Source organism: Haliotis cracherodii, unplaced genomic scaffold (genome assembly GCF_022045235.1).
Source record: "Haliotis cracherodii isolate W230 unplaced genomic scaffold, xgHalCrac1.p SCAF_9, whole genome shotgun sequence".
In the NCBI taxonomy this organism is placed as follows: Eukaryota; Metazoa; Mollusca; class Gastropoda; order Lepetellida; family Haliotidae; genus Haliotis; species Haliotis cracherodii.
Window position 1 is genome coordinate 18,685,266 of NW_027266343.1, and position 16,765 is coordinate 18,702,030.

Sequence of the window (16,765 nt, forward strand, 5' to 3'; positions counted from 1 at the left end):
ATTAAGCTAATTTAATGTTGAAAAATGCTAAATGTTTAAAATTCAGTTCAATGGGTTATTCTAAGTTGAAGTCGAATACCATAATATTGTACATTTTACATTTGTTGGTTTTAGATATGTCACTGAACCATTTTGTACAAATATATCAATTAGTCATTGCTCTTAAATGGAACAAAATGTATTTGTTTAAACAGGCTGTGGGTTTTATCAAATGTATCTAATGAATATTTAAGCTATTCTTAAAAACAAGCATTTTAAGATTTGTAATAATTCAAACCAATATCTTATTATTCTGATATTTCTTATTATATGCATTGAATATCTACGGAGGTCGCCATATATATAGTCATCTTTATAATACGTTTACAAAATGTAAGCGTATTTAATATTCCCATATCATCATCATAATCATCATTATTATTATTATTATTATTATTATTATTATTATTATGATATTTCTTACTTTGCTTCCTTGTTCCGCTTAATTTTCAAACATTCAAACAGCCATGGTTTTTCCATGCTACAGGGAGTTATGCCTTATCGTCTCACGTTTGCCTTGGGTCTCAATCAAGAAACGCCTCGGGTGGTATTTAAATATACACCTATATACGGTGGCGGAAATACGATCCAGCATAGGTATAAAAAGCCAATCAAAACTAAGACATCTAAATGGCTACCAGGACATGGACTTTTATAATCAACACGCATTTTATTTTAATATCAACACGCATTTCCGGGCTTTTCCTTGAAGGAGTAATACTAAAAAAAATTACAAATCACACAGTTACTTTTTATATTTTTCATTTTTCAAATGGAGCAATTTTGTCAGTATTTAAGAAAATACAACACTTTAACACTCCGATTTTATCATTGTGGGTCCCTGTGAAGAGTCCGGGGTAGAATAGGTCTTCAGCAACCCATGCTTGCCGTAAAAGGCGACTATGCTTGTCGCAAAAGGGGACTAACGGGATTGGGTGGTCAGGCTCGCTGACTTGGTTGATGCATGTCATCGATCCCAATTGCGTGGATCGATGCTCATTATATTAATCACTGGATTGTCTGGTCCAGACTAGATTATTTACAGACCGCCGTCATATAGCTTGAATATTGATGAGTGCGGCGTTAAACAACAAACCAACCAACCAACCCTGTACAACATGAGAGAAAGAGTTGTTAATGTATTCGTGAATAATATTCATATGCTTGTTCAGAGACAAGATGGACCGAGAGGGGCGAAGAGTAAAATAGATAAGAATATTTATATTAATGATACTATATTATATAACAAATATGTTAGGTAATTGTATAATAAAAGTGCATTAAGATACTTTCTTAAATAAATGGTGAACTAATTAATAAGAAGAGTGAATGAAAATAAATTGTCATATAAACATATGCATCGACATAAAACGATACTTATTACTGATATTCGATAACAAAGAGATTTAGGGTCGCAGAGTAAAATATAAACGAATACTTATATTATGGATATTTCTTATAGTTAGGTAAATATATTATGGAACCTATTTTAATAAAGGGTAAACGAATTAATAGGAGGAATTAATAAAAATGATCAAAAATAAAAAACCCAAATGGCTTTGTTAAACAATATGCATAGCCACACTAAGATTCATGATGAGATAAATCGACACAGTTATAAGGGTGGACAAATAAAACTGTTACAAGAAAGGGTGAGGGTAAATGTATAAATTGATCTCACAAATAGAGATCATGAATCAATAAAAAACAATATCAAATAAACCAAGTATGAATTCATATGAAACGATTCTAATAGTCACACCTATTGTAACGATAATATTAAGCACCGCAGAATAAAAGGTGCCTTTAAGTTGTTTGTATGTGAACCCGCGTCTACCAGGTTCACTGAGTAACCTCTTGCGTACGTGACTCAACACAGGTGGGAGCATATTTCAAAAGCTAAATACTGTGTCGCAATCTACAGGTGAAAACTTTAAAGTTGTTCCTAAATTTAGTTACATATCCGACTATTCTGGAAAGTCCAATACCAACCTCCTTATCACGGATCCGTCCACGCCTTCCTGGTACGTCAACAGTACACGTCAATACAATTCATGTGCCTCATCCGGTTTGGAAAAGCTATAAAATGGACAAACGTTAAGGTTCGGAACACAACGGGCATCGAATCACTGAAAGCTGTTATATAGTTTTAGTTCGGTGATATATTTTTGACATTGCAAGAAAATTGCAATTTGAATTCCTTTCAGATTGAGATTTTAGTTTTTCATGAAATGAAGTTTTTCGTTTTGTTTTGCGTGTTGACGCTATTTAATTTAGCGAATGCTCGAATGCGCGAGTACTGCATAGGCGCTGTTGAAATTAACTGGAACTATGCGCCCAATGGAAACAGGGTGAATAACAACAGGTGGGTACTTTTCGAATGTAAATTATTGAATATTTAATACATGTTCTGTCGCTTGTACCTAAGGATATTATTTTTTAATTGTCCTTGTTTTGTTGCTTTCGAACTTTATTGTGTTGCTAGATTTACATATGACATGCCGGACAAAAGAAAAAAACACAATCAGGTTTAACAGTGGCAAAAAATTAACGAACAAAAAATGGTTATTTTATCGCGATGATTTGATACGGGTTTTATAGTTGTGTTTTGAACAGTTAGTAGTGCTTCGGCGACTATTTTCAGCTTAGTAACGTTATATTATGTTTGTAATATTTGGGTAAAAGGCGACTAACGGGATCGGGTGGTCAGGCTTGCTGACTTGGTTGATGCATGTCGTCGATCCCAAGTGCGTGGATCGATGCTCATGATATAAATCACTGGATTGTCTGGTCCAGACTCGATTATTTACAGACCGCCGCCATAAAGCTGGAATATTGCAGAGTGCGGCGCTACACAACAAACCAACAATGTAATATGTGGGTAAAATCCAATTTTCAAATGTATATTTTCTTTTGCTCGGCAGTTTATATTACCGAGAAAAACGTGGAAAATTATTGTTTTTTCTCTAAAGGCAGATATTTGATTTGTGTAATCCCTCGTTGAACTTGCACATCGTGTCATGTGTATCATGCGTTCTCCGAAACTCTCCATAAAGAGGGGAATCCTTTTTTTCAGTTCAAAATTTATTGAACGTAGTGTATACAAAACCTACATTATGAAGTATTGACGTTGGTCGTAAGCTTGAACACCCCCTTTGCAGATATTTTCTTTGTTTGTTGTTTAACGCCGCACTAAGCATTATTCCAGCTATATGACGGCGGTCTGTAAATACAATACAATATCGACCGTCGTAACGTGGCCGAGTGAGTCTGCTCTTTAGCTCCTATTAGCAATCAATTAGGTATAAGGAAATCTGGCCTCCCACAAACACGAAAACGTCCTTCATATTTCACGCTAGCCCGAGAATGAGCAGTCACGTGACCTGTAGACACTGAGGATTAAGTAACCACAGACCAGGTATATTACATGTGGAAAACTGAGTATTTAGTTGATTTCTAAAGTGTATGATCACTTTTATTGTCAACTGTTCTCTTTCATGATCACTCGCTGTGGAATATCTAACAACTGTAAACAGTGCCGTTATTAAACTTGTATTCACTGAGGGACGTTATCATTCCTTATTCTACCATGACAATACTCCGTCGGGATTCCAGGTTTGAATCCTCAGCGAGGGGAGTAATGGATACGGGTCCAGGTTTGGTTGCCTGGTGGGTGATGTGTCAATGTAACCCGAGTGGATCGGTGAGGGTTCCGGGTAAACGAATATAGGTCCCAACAAACTATGCTTGTCTATGCAATCTGTATGATGGCGGTATTTAGATAATCGAGTCTCGACCAGCGAACCAGTGATTGACATCATGAGCATCGACCCACGCATTTGGGATGACATGCATCTACCGAGTCGGTGAGCCTGACCACCCGATCTCTTTAGTCGCCTCTTACATGCATAGTCGCCTTTTACGGCAAGCATGGGTTGCTGAAGACCTATTCTACCATGGATCCTTTTGGGATATAGCTGGAATATACCAGTATCAAATCTATTTATTCTTTTTCCCAGTGACTTTGACACGTATCTCAAGCCGGGACAGGACCGTATAGGAAGTGTGTATAGGAAAATAGTATATCGGGAATTCACGGATGGGAGTTTCACGAAGCAGCGCCCCCATGCAGCAAGTCTGGGATACCTGGGCCCAATCCTGAGGGCCGAGGTTGGAGACACTATCAAAGTCTACTTCAAGAATATGGCGATGACTGCAGGTCGAAATTTTAGTGTCCATCCACACGGAGTCCAGTACAACAAAGATGCCGAAGGTTAGTTTTATTGTTGAAGCTTTGGTCGTTTTCCTTGTCACAGAGATGATGTTTTTTTCAGATGTAGTAGTATGTTGTCATTGATGTAGTGATGGCAGTGCTGCCTTGTTTCTTTCTTTGTATATCCCCGCTGTCATCAATATTGCGGTTACCTCACGGCTTATGGAAAGTATTTTGGTGTGGACTGGAAAATCCAGTGGTTGATAGTATGAGCAACGTCTCACGGTGTCAGGGTTCGATGACACGCAACGAGTCTGACCACCGGATCCAATTAAGTTGCCACTCAAAAGCAATAGAGTACTGCATACTTAGTCTAACCAGGGTCTCAGCGGGAGAGTAAGCCAAGAGGTTATATATCTTAAAAACTTATTATGGTGATAATGATGATGATGAATACCAATACTACTCATTATGATTATTATACAGATTAAAATGAATAAATGGAGCAAGGAGAGTTTGGGTGATCCTGGCACAGTCAGGCATTATTATAATTATTATATATTATTATTTTCATTATTATGTTTGTGTTTTGTTAATTTGTTTTTGTCATTTTAAGGTGCACTTTACGTGGACGCGACGACAGGTTCAGACAAGAACGATGACGGTGTAGCTCCCGGGGAGACGTTCACATATGTCTGGCGGGTGACGTCCAACTTCGCCCCAACAAGCGACGACTCGCGGTGCCTGGCCTGGGCCTATCACTCCCACGTGTTGCCGGTCCAGGATGTAGACAGCGGATTGGTCGGCGTTCTCATGACCTGCAAGAAAGGTGAGTACGCATGCTCGCAGCAACAGAGTCTGATTTAACGCCACCAAAAACAGTGTATCATTTACATATTATGGAGAATGAGCTTACTGTTTTGGGGAAGGCTGACACTGCCTGACACATGCATATGTCTGGATATTGGGAAACGAACACACGATCAGCTGACCCTGGCACTACTAAGGGGCAAAACTCTTTTACAAAATCTTTACCCAAACTCATGCAAAAGGGTTTAATACTTATATTGCTGCAGTTCTACTTTATCAATATCAAATGATATACAAAATATTGTATAATTATTAACTACACTTCTCTAATTTGAATTATTCCAGGCTCATAATTATTAACGGTATTTATATTCATCCCAAATTCCTGCCTAATCTAGCATGTATCACGGGGTTTCAACATATGTATGAATTTATGTATGTTTGTCTCGGGATTTCAACATACATGTATATACCATAACAAATAGTCGGTCCCCAGCGGCTTTAACGTCTCTTGTAAAACACTAGACGCTGGACAAAACGTCAGTATATGTCTTTATATATTAAAGGAACGCTTCGTTTTGGCAACAAACGCCGTGACATTGACAAAGAATTTGTGCTGTACATGGACCAGACGAACGAAGGACGGAGTTGGCTCCTCTCCCAAAACCTGGACAAATGTGGCAATCCTTCCGCATGCTTGTCCCTCAGCAACAATAACGATGGCTCCTTCCAAACGTCCAACTTGCTGTTCCACGTTAACGGCTATATGTACGGAAACCTGCCTGGCCTCGATGTAAGACAGCGTGATGACGTCGTCTTCCACTTCCTCTCACTGAACACCGGGATTCAGAGTGCCCACTTCAGCGGACAAGTCCTGACGTTCAGAAACCACAGGTACGTGGTATAACTAAAACAAGATGGAAGTCGATAAGATAAGCCTAGAGACTATATTCTACTGTCTATTCAATACCAATCTTGGACTAAACGTTGTGTTTCGTGCCTTGTGATACACCTAGACACTGTGGTCAAGCTCGGTGACTTGACTGATGCATGTCATCGTATCCCACTTGCGTAGGTCGATGCTCATCATATCAATCACTGGATTGACTGGTCCAGTCTCGATTATTTACAGAACGCCGTTATATAGCTGGAATAGTTCTGAGTGCGGCGTTAAACAAACAAACAAACAAACAAACATTAAATAAGACTCTAAGAAAAGTGTTTCTCTCTCTGCGGCACCAATCAACAAACAAACGAACTAAGACACTGTCTATATGTTAGCTGTGGATTATTAACAGCTCCAATATATATATACATCTTAAAGATTGCGTGATCAAACAAAGTGCTGTAGCAATTTTAACCAAAATTGATCAGACTGTCAATGTGCTCGAGCAAACTTCCCTTAAGGTGGTTTCAGGAAGCTACCAAAACGAAAACGGTAAGGGGTGAGAATTCCACATCCAGTGACAAAGCTTTCCTTTAGATATATTCTAAGGTTTAGTCTTTCTCTTGTGACGTTTTGATCTGATTCTGACGAGGTTCAGTTCCATACCGTAGTATTATGAGTAAAACCCAGAATCTTGGCCTTACATTGACCATCTGTACTCATAAGTACCTATGTTCTGGGTCTGCTACAGAGTGGACACGGTGACCTTCTACCCAGCTACGTTTGTATCAGCTCGTATGACGCCCATCAACACAGGCACGTGGCTGCTGTCCAGTAGGATCGCCGAGGCATTCGACGGTAGGTGGAATTCTTGTAACAATACCTTCCTTATTGTGTCGATTCACATCAGCCAATACTTAGATGTTAATCAAGGAAAAAATGTGGAAATATGGATTTTATCCCCCAATAAATTAATGTTATGAATTAAGGGGCGGTGAGGTAGCCTTGTGGTCAAAGCATTCGCTCGTTATGTCGAAGTCTCGGGTTCGATTCCCCACATGGGTACAATGTGTGAAGCCAGTTTCTGGTGTCCGCTGTGATATTGCTGGAATATTGCTCAAAGCGGCGTAAAACCATACTCACTTACTAACTATAAGGTTAAACTATAAGATAGATATGAACAAACAGGAAGAAAAGGTCCGTAGGTTTACAAACGTTCGACTGGTTCGAATCCGTACTATTTCTAGTGTCCCCCGATGTGTGATCTCCGCCGTTATGTTGCTGGAATACTGTGGTGTGAAACCATTTTGAATCATTCACTTTCTGAAGATAGTTTACAATGTACGTGTATTTTAACATGTCAGTCGTTTCGACATATACGTAAAGACGTTTGCAATCCTTTATTTCTTATTAGAAAAAGGATATATTTCTCACTATCCTCAGGTGGCATGCACGCATTCCTGAATGTCAACCCTCGCAGCGGCTGGCGTGGGAAGAGACATGTTAGTTTGTTCGAATCCCCGAGGCTTCCATGGGGGTACGGCAGATCCAGGAACAGGAAATACTATCTTGCTGCGGAGCTCATCGAGTGGGATTATGGTCCTTCCGGTAAAGATTTGTTCAATGGAGGAAATCTCACTGGTGATTCTGCAGGGTAAGCACTATCATGTTATTAACGTCAAGAAGAGAACATGTTTTTAACACACGTATAAAAGGTGTCTGCACTCAACGGTTTGTCACCAAATTTTAGTCTGGGTCTTGATTTCTGTAATTCGTGACATGAAACTGAGGCATTTCTCTGCTCAGTTTTCCTAATATTAACCACACGATGGATATGCATCATAAAAAAAGTTGAGTGTATGATATAGTTTTTAACGGATATTGGCATTTTACCTTGGCCTAGCTATAGCCCTCCTTAAAATCACATATATTTCAAGTTTGAATGTTCAATGTTTCAGCATCGCGAGCCAGTATTTTACCCGAGGACCAGACCGCATAGGGGGAGTGTATCAGAAAGCTGTGTATGTGGAATATACTGATGACAGTTTCCGGACGAAGAAACAACGGGAGGATAACGAGAAACACTTGGGATTCATGGGACCTGTCATTGCAGCCGAGGAAGGGGAGACAATCGAGGTCGTGTTCCGCAATAACGCCGATAGGCAGTACTCAGTATATCCACACGGCGTTATGTTCACAAAAGAAAATGAAGGTTTCCTTTACAAAAACCCCAAGAGTAAGTATAGAGCTTTTTTCGCTAAAACATCCGACTTGGTTCAAGCAGTTTTAATTTGCTTCATTCAAGATCAGTGTCCATGTTGTTCAACCCGTAGTTCATGGTATAGAGTTGCGTCCCTTAGTTGCTGAGATCCGTTGCACTTTGGTTTAGTTGTGGCCGGTCACAACTATGCCTTACTCGTAAGTTTCATCGAAGGGGTACCATCTTCAAACCGTGCTATTTGAACTTTGCTCCAACTTAAAGTGAACACGCCACGAACTTACATAGATGTGGTTCAAAGTTATATATTTATTCTCTCAATAATCCCTAAAACGTACTTGAATTACATAATCCGATTGTCCGAGAAACAAAAGCATTGTGTATTCAAAAGACACATCGTCACACATTGGACAAAAACTAACCACCTGCATACATGATCAACGGCAAGCAATCCAGTTCTTATGGAGAATATTACTTGTTTACTTTTTAACTCAATAGGGATTCTGGACTATAATGAGACGCCATTACCCTAAGCTTGTCTTAATAGCCGATTCAAATGAGGATCTGAGTATAACAGTGTGTCACCTTGCTGAGAATGTGGCATTAATCTCTCGGGGCGTGGAGGCGCGGCGCAAAACAACATTCACTTTCTCACGTTGGAATCTGTATTACCATACGGTATACATTTTAGATGTTTTCGTTTCAGGCAATCAGACAACGGGGAAAGTAGCACAGCCAGGGGAGACAATCACCTACAAGTTCCGGGTCCCCCAGATTATGGGACCTACACGAGATGACCTCGAGTGTTTGACGCTCACGTATCACTCCGCGGTTGACCCAATCAGAGACGTGCACTCAGGCCTCCTTGGTCCTCTCCTCGTCTGCAATAGAGGCCAACTTAAAAAACGATCGGTGAGCCGGTTACTGACATTTTCATACCAGACCACTAATTTCTTCATATTTCTATCGACATAATTTCTTTACTAACTGAGAGTGACATAACATATTGAAACAAATCCTTTTACAACTGGCCGTATATACTTTTTATCCAAATTGCGTAAATTGTTGTTGCCCAACGGGCACCAGAAAACATGTTGGGTGACATGTACTGCAAATGTCTTTTGGAAAAGGAAGGGTAGTCAGTTGGTTGAAGCTTTGATGAGTCAACAAGGAGACCATTCCCCCCAAAATTACATTAGGTAAAACCCATGGTTATTCTTGGTGCCCGCGAAGTGATATGGTTGTGAGTGTTGCTAAAAACAGTTCAGAACCACACCTGCTCACTCACAAACGCCTTTTCCTTTCAGTCTGGGTTCTTGTTCAGAAGGAGACGACCCACCTGGTACAGTCGTCTGACCCACCTGTACCTTTTGTTCATGACAGTGGACGAGAACAGGTCATGGTATATTGACCACAACATCCAGACCTTCACAACTGACCCAGCGTCCGTCAACAAGGATGACCCAGCCTTCTTCGGCTCAAACCGAAAACATGGTACGTGACAAAAATCAGTACCAGTCCTTGTAGAGCTGTAGTCGACGAATGAGTGTTTAAAATGATATGACATACATGTACTAGTTCGGACTAATGTCTAAACCAGACGAAAGTGGTGGTATGGGTAGTAGTAGCTGCATCATCCCGAGGCAAGAGAGTTAACTGGCTTTAAAAGTCCAGTTTCGACCCTTGCCGAACTAGGCTGGTATTATGGACTAACGAGTCTATGCATAGTCCAATCAAAATCTCGCAACGAAATCGAATCGAAATCCGGTTCGCAAACTGTCGTGCAGATTTCGGTCGATTGCAGGATTTGGAAAGCATGTGCCCCGCCAACTTGTTGTCAACAGATATTTTCCAAAACTTTTCATGTTTTTAATCACTTCGCGATGTAGACCCGTTTTATCACAATATAGACCTTGATTATCGATCAGATCGTCTTGTCTGGGCGGTGCCATTTTGTTCGAAACAAATGCAAGTAATGGAATCGGATTGGTTCACAGGAGAAACTCAGAAGGGACATAACTCATAACATCCCCTGGTGGCGCTACGATCGAGCCCAGGAATTCCAGCCTAGTTCGTCAAGGGTGGAAACTGGACATTATAGTCAGTTAACTCCCTTGCGTCGGGAAGATGTAGTAACTGTTGTAAAAATGCATTATTTTCGACATATTGATTCCATTACACACAAGTACATATTTGTATATATCTATTGATATGAACGGTTATCGTTTATCCATGCCATCGTTGAATATGTTTGATAATTTTATGTATCAGAAGGACGTTAATTTGTCAGAGCAGAGATGTATATATGTTGTTCATGTGTGGAAGTCATAAAGAGAAAAAGATCTATCGTGATACTAGGAGGGTTGTGTTCGATTTATGCCTATTCAATATTCCTTTCTTCATGACAGCCATCAATGGGCGAATGTTTGGAAACCTGGAGGGTCTGGAGATGTGCCAGGGGGATGAAGTTGCCTGGCATATCATCGGCTTTGGGGGATGGTTTGACATGCACGGGGTGAACTTCGACGGACAAACGCTGGATTATCTGGGGACAAAAGTGGAGGGCAAAGAAATCATCCCTGGCTCAGCGGTTACCCTGTTGTCATCACCGGATAAAGTTGGTCAGTGGCTCGTTTGTCAGTGTCCGTCACGGGTTTATTGGAAGCTGGTTATATTGACAATGTGATATACTTAACTAAGTTGTCATCCCAATTAAAAGATTGCAAATTCCAACAAAGTTCATGTGGTATCATTTTAAAAATTAATTACGTTATGAATAATTACAGCAATGAGAGCATCTCCAATAATGTAGTGCTAAACCAAAAGAGGGCGCCTGATGAAAGCCGGGAGGCCGAATGCTTGGGACCTTGTATATCTATGTATTTATTTGTATTCCCCTATGGTAAGGAACACGAAAGAAGATCGATAATTACTGTTTCAATCAAGGCTAGAAGATTGGTCCATGCCATTGACATGAATTTATATACCTGGAATCATAAGGTACACCATTCAAATACAGATTCATTTGTTGATATATTTGGCAATATTGATGAAAATGAGACTTGATGAGATTATCATGTCATATCCTCTCAGAAACAACATGGTTGTAGCCAGTTGTATATGTTTACAAGCAAATATATTCCAGCAATGTTTGACCCTGTTATATCTCATTCCTAGGTAAATGGGCACTTGTATGCCGGACTAACTTCCACTTGAAGACAGGGATGGTTGCTCTGTATGACGTCAAATCGTGTGGGGCCCAGCAGAAGCCTTTCGTAGCCAGCAAAACTCGGAAGTACTTCATTGCTGCAGAGGAGGTAGATTGGGACTACGCACCGATCCAGCGAGATCTCGTGACAGGGGAGAACTTGACAGATCCTTCTTTGTAAGTGTAACTGAAACCATATGATTAGTTTACATATTTTTGTAAATGGTTTGGGAATATCTATCATATGTACATGTATATTAGAATATATCACTGGAATCGTATTGTATTTGAAATGTGCATCTTTTATCTTTAGAAATATGCACCTTTATTGCAGTATAAAAGATGTTGTACATCTACTGAGTCCTTTTCACGATTAAAATCTAATCATCAAACCCCAACGGTGCCGGCGTGGTACGTTGCTCATGATATCAATCACTGATTTGTCTGGTTCAGACTCGATTATTTACAGGGCAACATTGTATACCTGGAATATTGTTTGAGTGAGGTGTTATCGAAAATCCTTACCTGCCTTGGATTAGGAGTGTACACACACAAGCACAAGCAAGGTGTGTGATTTAACGTCCGCTTCTAAAAACGTCTCCCAAATGCTTTTCACTTATTTTTCAGGGCAGGAAACTTGTTCGTCAAGGAAGATGACTTTTTCATTGGTAGTACCTACAAGAAGGCTGTTTATCGGGAGTACACAGATGCAACATTTAATACTCGCAAAACCCGCACAACCAATCAGGAACACCTTGGGGTTCTCGGACCCGTCATCAGAGGTGAGGTCGGGGATGTCATAGAAGTAGTTTTCAAAAATAAGGCCACCAGACCGTACTCTATTCATCCTCAGGGGGTCCGGTACGACAAAGGCAATGAGGGGTCGCTTTACAACGACGGAACCAGTCAGAAAGGTGACGACGGAGTACTTCCAGGTCAAACATTCACCTACCGTTGGGAGGTGCCCAGTAGAGCCGGTCCTGGTAAAAATGACCCTGACTGTATATCCTGGATGTATTTTTCGTCCGTGGACTCTGTCAAGGACATGAACAGTGGTTTGGTTGGTCCGTTGATCATCTGCAGCACCGGGACTCTGGATTACGATGATACAAGACGTGACGTTGATCGAGAATTCGCCATCCTCTTCTTTGTGTTTGATGAGAACGACAGCTGGTATCTCCAAGACAATGTCAACAGATTCGCACCGCAAAGAACGGATCTTGGTGATGCTGAGTTCCGAGCAAGCAATTCCATGAATTCCATCAACGGTCGTATCTATGGTAACCTGGATGGTCTGGTCATGGATGAAGGGGACTGCGTTGACTGGTTTATTCTTGGACTTGGATCAACATTTGACTATCATCCCGTTCATTTCCACGGACAGACGTTCCTGTTTAGAACGGACAAAGTTCACAGAGGTGACGTTATTGAGGTATTCCCGTCGACGACACAGGTAGTGACGATGCTGACGGACAACCCCGGCACGTGGATCCTGCATTGTCACTTCAGTGAGCATGTGAAGAACGGCATGGAAGTAACGTACACCGTTCGCCCATCGCCACAGTACGCCGGTAGCTACACAGCGTGAGTGAGTTAGCGACGCATTTTGTCGTGTCTGTTGAATGGGGGAGAAAAGTCCGAAGAGACATGGATCGTGTACGTCACTTTGATAGTGCACAATTAATGTGGCGCCGGATTTAGCATCGCATAATATTTCTTACCATGTGATGTTTACATGCAGTGCCAGTTTAGTTGTGAACTAAAAAATCGTTTTCATCATAGACCTACCAGTAATATTACGAATTTATGTTTATGTTATCAAGTGTTCCATACCACAGTATTCATAATTTAATGTCCTTTCATGAGCATTAAAGTGTATGCGTTTTCAGTATCTCTCAAATGCGAGCAAATGGTCTTTGTTGAGCATGATAGAATTACGAAATCCATTACATTTATTGAGAGAAAAGTGAGTGAGTGAGTGAGTTTCAAGCCGTAGTTTAGTGGTATTTCATCACCACTGTGGTTTTCAGAATCTCTCAAATATGGGCAAATTGTCTTTATTAAGCGTGGAAGAATTACAAAATCCATTAATTTATTAAGAGAAAAGTGAGTGAGTGAGTGAGTGAGTTTCAAGCCGTAGTTTAGTGGTATTTCATCATCACTGTGGTTTTCAGAATCTCTCAAATATGGTCTTTGTTAAGCGTGAAAGAATTACAAAATCCATTAATTTATTGAGCGAAAAGTGAATGAGTTTTAAGCCGTAGTTTAGTGGTATTACATCATCACTGTGGTTTGATGTAAGAATCAAGACAGGTTGTAGAAGATCTTAATATATGGACATCGGTTCCCAGTATAGTAGAATCACAAGACAATTGAATAGAAAACATCTTCAAGTTACAAGTCAGCATCTCTCATTTTCTCATGAGCTCTCATTTTAAATTTTGAAGATTTGTTGTCAACATTATATTACATCATGCTTACTTATTGCTGAGATGTTAAACTCGATCTCCCATAATCAGATTTTTATAACTTTTATGATTTTGATTTATGCGCATTTCATTATGAAATGGATGATTTAATCGAATTTTATATATTATTATTGGTGTGATTGCTTGTCAAGTGTCGTGAATATAAATATCCGTATTTTGCAATATTTTCGATTTGTGTAATATTTATATGATCCAAGAATATTCTGTGATAATGTTGCATATAAATATTTCTTTGTTACGAATGTGTCATAATATATGTTATGTAGTTTATTATATGTCTCATTCCAAATGTGTTCACAAGATATCAGATACACTGATATCTTTTTCTCATAATATTTTATTTTAACGTTTTTTTGCAATAAAGAATATTTCCTATGCTGATTGTTGTTATTGAATGAGGTGAACATTTATTGCATTATCATTCGCAAACTTAAGCAAGGGGAAACGAGGTTTGCTGCTATGTTTGATGGTGCTGAAAATGAAACAAGAAATGGTTATTCAATGGTGATGTACTTGATACAAGTATCGTAGTTGTTGTTTTTACCTAACGTATGCAGTGATTCGGAGAGTGTTTTAAGCCAAGCAAGTATACGTTTGTACTTGTTTTGGTCAAATACAAGTTTCAAGTGTATACTTTCTTTTGCCCGGCAAGGTAACTACGATTTTGTCCCTGCGATAACACGCGTGGATTAGAGCAACAGAGCCTGAGGGTATAAATACTCTGACGTTCTCCAATCCAGATGAGAAGCGCATGGGTGCACATCCATCCCTCTACATTCCAACCCAGTGTGGGCATTCTAAGCATTCATAGATTTGGAAGATTTATCGGTGAATTTTATTATCATTAACGTATTGGAACTCTTCAACAATATTATTTATAGATATAGTTTTGCTCTTTCTACCAAGATTCCAAAGAGCATCATACGACTCTTGCTCAGAAGTTGTTTGATCAAGGTTACAACATTCAAGGCATCACTAAAGCTTTCAAACGTTTTATGGTGGACATGGCATTTCCAAATTTGACACATCAGTGACAAAAATTACGTCCGATGCAATTCCCTAGTTTAACATATACCATATGTTTCAGGTGAACAATTGACTTGCCTTTTGATATGTTTGTGACGCGGGTGCACCTCTGGGGCAGGATACGCTCACCTTTTCGCGAACACCTGGTATCATCACTATTTGATAGTGATTCAACACATGCTTACGATGAAGTCGAAATCGAACAATTGACTCTGCTTTTAGCAGATATTTCTTATGAATATGGGAAGGGTTTTGTCGCTTTTGTATTTATATAATATAATACAACGGGTAATTCAAACCGAGCGACGTGTATACACGTGTATGAGTGTGTACTGGTCCGGTCTATTGTTGGTTTTATATATAGTGCTATCCAACTGGGATACCATGCGCAGTGTAACATGATACCCCTCTCAGACACAGTACATTGACTCAGGGCCGACCATGCCAGTCCTTGTTTTACCCCTTAAAGACGAAACAACAAGAACCATTTGTAACTAGTCTGTCTCACAGTCCCTGAACCATATTATTTTTCCTTCTCCCCAGCCATTTCTGAAATACAAAATCCCCAAATGAAAAATGTCTGAATTAATCTCCCGTCCCACTGGGGCTCCTCTTCAATTTAAATGGAATTATTTGTTCCCTTCAAAAATATATTTTTTCAGGGACTAAGCGTTATTCTATCGTTTAACGTATTTTGTTTTAAGGCAGCAAACCCTCTGCTCTGCGGTAAGACGTTCTATACACTAGACCACGCAGGCTGACCTTAGTCTGTGATGAAACACGAGATCACTGCGTGAGACTCGACAGCGTGATGTATGTGGATATGCTAGAATATGTTGGAATATTGAAATATAGCAAACCAAAATACCTGTCTGTGAGATGCAATCACTGTACAGAAATGTAATCAAAACAAAGCACTTTCCCCATCACTACAGTCGGGAATGTTAAACTGCAAATTGTGCTGTAAATGTAGTGGTTATAAAACTTCTATATTTAGCTTTTTTGAAGAGGATGGTGAAATAGTCATAGAGAAAGAGCGATTGGAAGTAACTCCAATATTTATGTCTGGGCCAGGCAATCCAATGACTGATAACACGAAGAACGAACCACACTGTACATGCGGGTGCGGGAACTCAAATCAACCAGGTCTCATTGTGTCCTCCCAAAATGCAGGCCACATATGATTGACACATAAAATATGGAGCAAATGGCATATACTGCTACTGACTTTGCAGTCATAATACATTGGATTGACACATAAAATATGGAACAAATGGCATATACTGCTACTTACTTTGCAGCCATAATACATTGGATTGACACATAAAATATGGAGCAAATGGCATATACTGCTACTTACTTTACAGTCATAATACATTGGATTGACACATAAAATATGGAACAAATGGCATATACTGCTACTTACTTTGCAGTCATAATACATTGGATTGACACATAAAATATGGAACAAATGGCATATACTGCTACTTACTTTGCAGCCATAATACATTGGATTGACACAAAATACATGAAACAAATGACATATACTGCTACTGAATGGCCATTGTGTTGACACATAGTAAACACCCTCTAGAATTTTGACAACATGGGTCACTGAACTATTCCACCTTATTTAATTAAATGTACCACAACATCTAGAAACTCAACAGGAGTTTTCTGACCGTTTCTCAACTGTTATTTGAGTCGGAACACCCTGCTGATGTTAGTCTAATACACTTTTAACGTAAGAGTGGGTAGAATATGAGAAGCTAGTAGGTGTCTTAATCTCATATATGTTGATAACAATTATATAGAGATACTAGTAAATCATAGTTTCTTTCAGGTTAAACAATAGTGTTTTTCAACTTATAATAAT

At 39.6% G+C, this 16,765-nt stretch overlaps 1 protein-coding gene across 1 annotated transcript; it reads left to right on the forward strand.

Annotated features, from left to right (window-relative positions):
* The first annotated feature begins 2,270 nt into the window (after positions 1 to 2,270).
* On the forward strand, positions 2,271 to 13,879 carry LOC139452427 (hephaestin-like protein). The gene is made up of 12 exons (XM_071233900.1): positions 2,271 to 2,404; positions 4,059 to 4,312; positions 4,869 to 5,081; positions 5,629 to 5,956; positions 6,700 to 6,806; positions 7,392 to 7,602; positions 7,907 to 8,184; positions 8,873 to 9,078; positions 9,474 to 9,660; positions 10,575 to 10,787; positions 11,344 to 11,551; positions 12,002 to 13,879. Exons 1-12 carry the CDS (start codon positions 2,271 to 2,273, stop codon positions 12,960 to 12,962), a joined length of 3,300 nt encoding a protein of 1,099 aa, XP_071090001.1. The 3' UTR covers positions 12,963 to 13,879.
* The last annotated feature ends 2,886 nt before the right edge of the window (positions 13,880 to 16,765 follow it).

Excerpts from the sequence above, each read along its gene's own strand:
- LOC139452427 (XM_071233900.1), top strand. The coding sequence starts at position 2,271 with ATGAAGTTTTTCGTTTTGTTTTGCGTGTTGACGCTATTTAATTTAGCG. Across the intron at positions 5,082-5,628 it reads TCTCATGACCTGCAAGAAAG|GAACGCTTCGTTTTGGCAAC; the intron begins GTGAGTACGCAT and ends TATATATTAAAG. Across the intron at positions 11,552-12,001 it reads AACTTGACAGATCCTTCTTT|GGCAGGAAACTTGTTCGTCA; the intron begins GTAAGTGTAACT and ends CTTATTTTTCAG.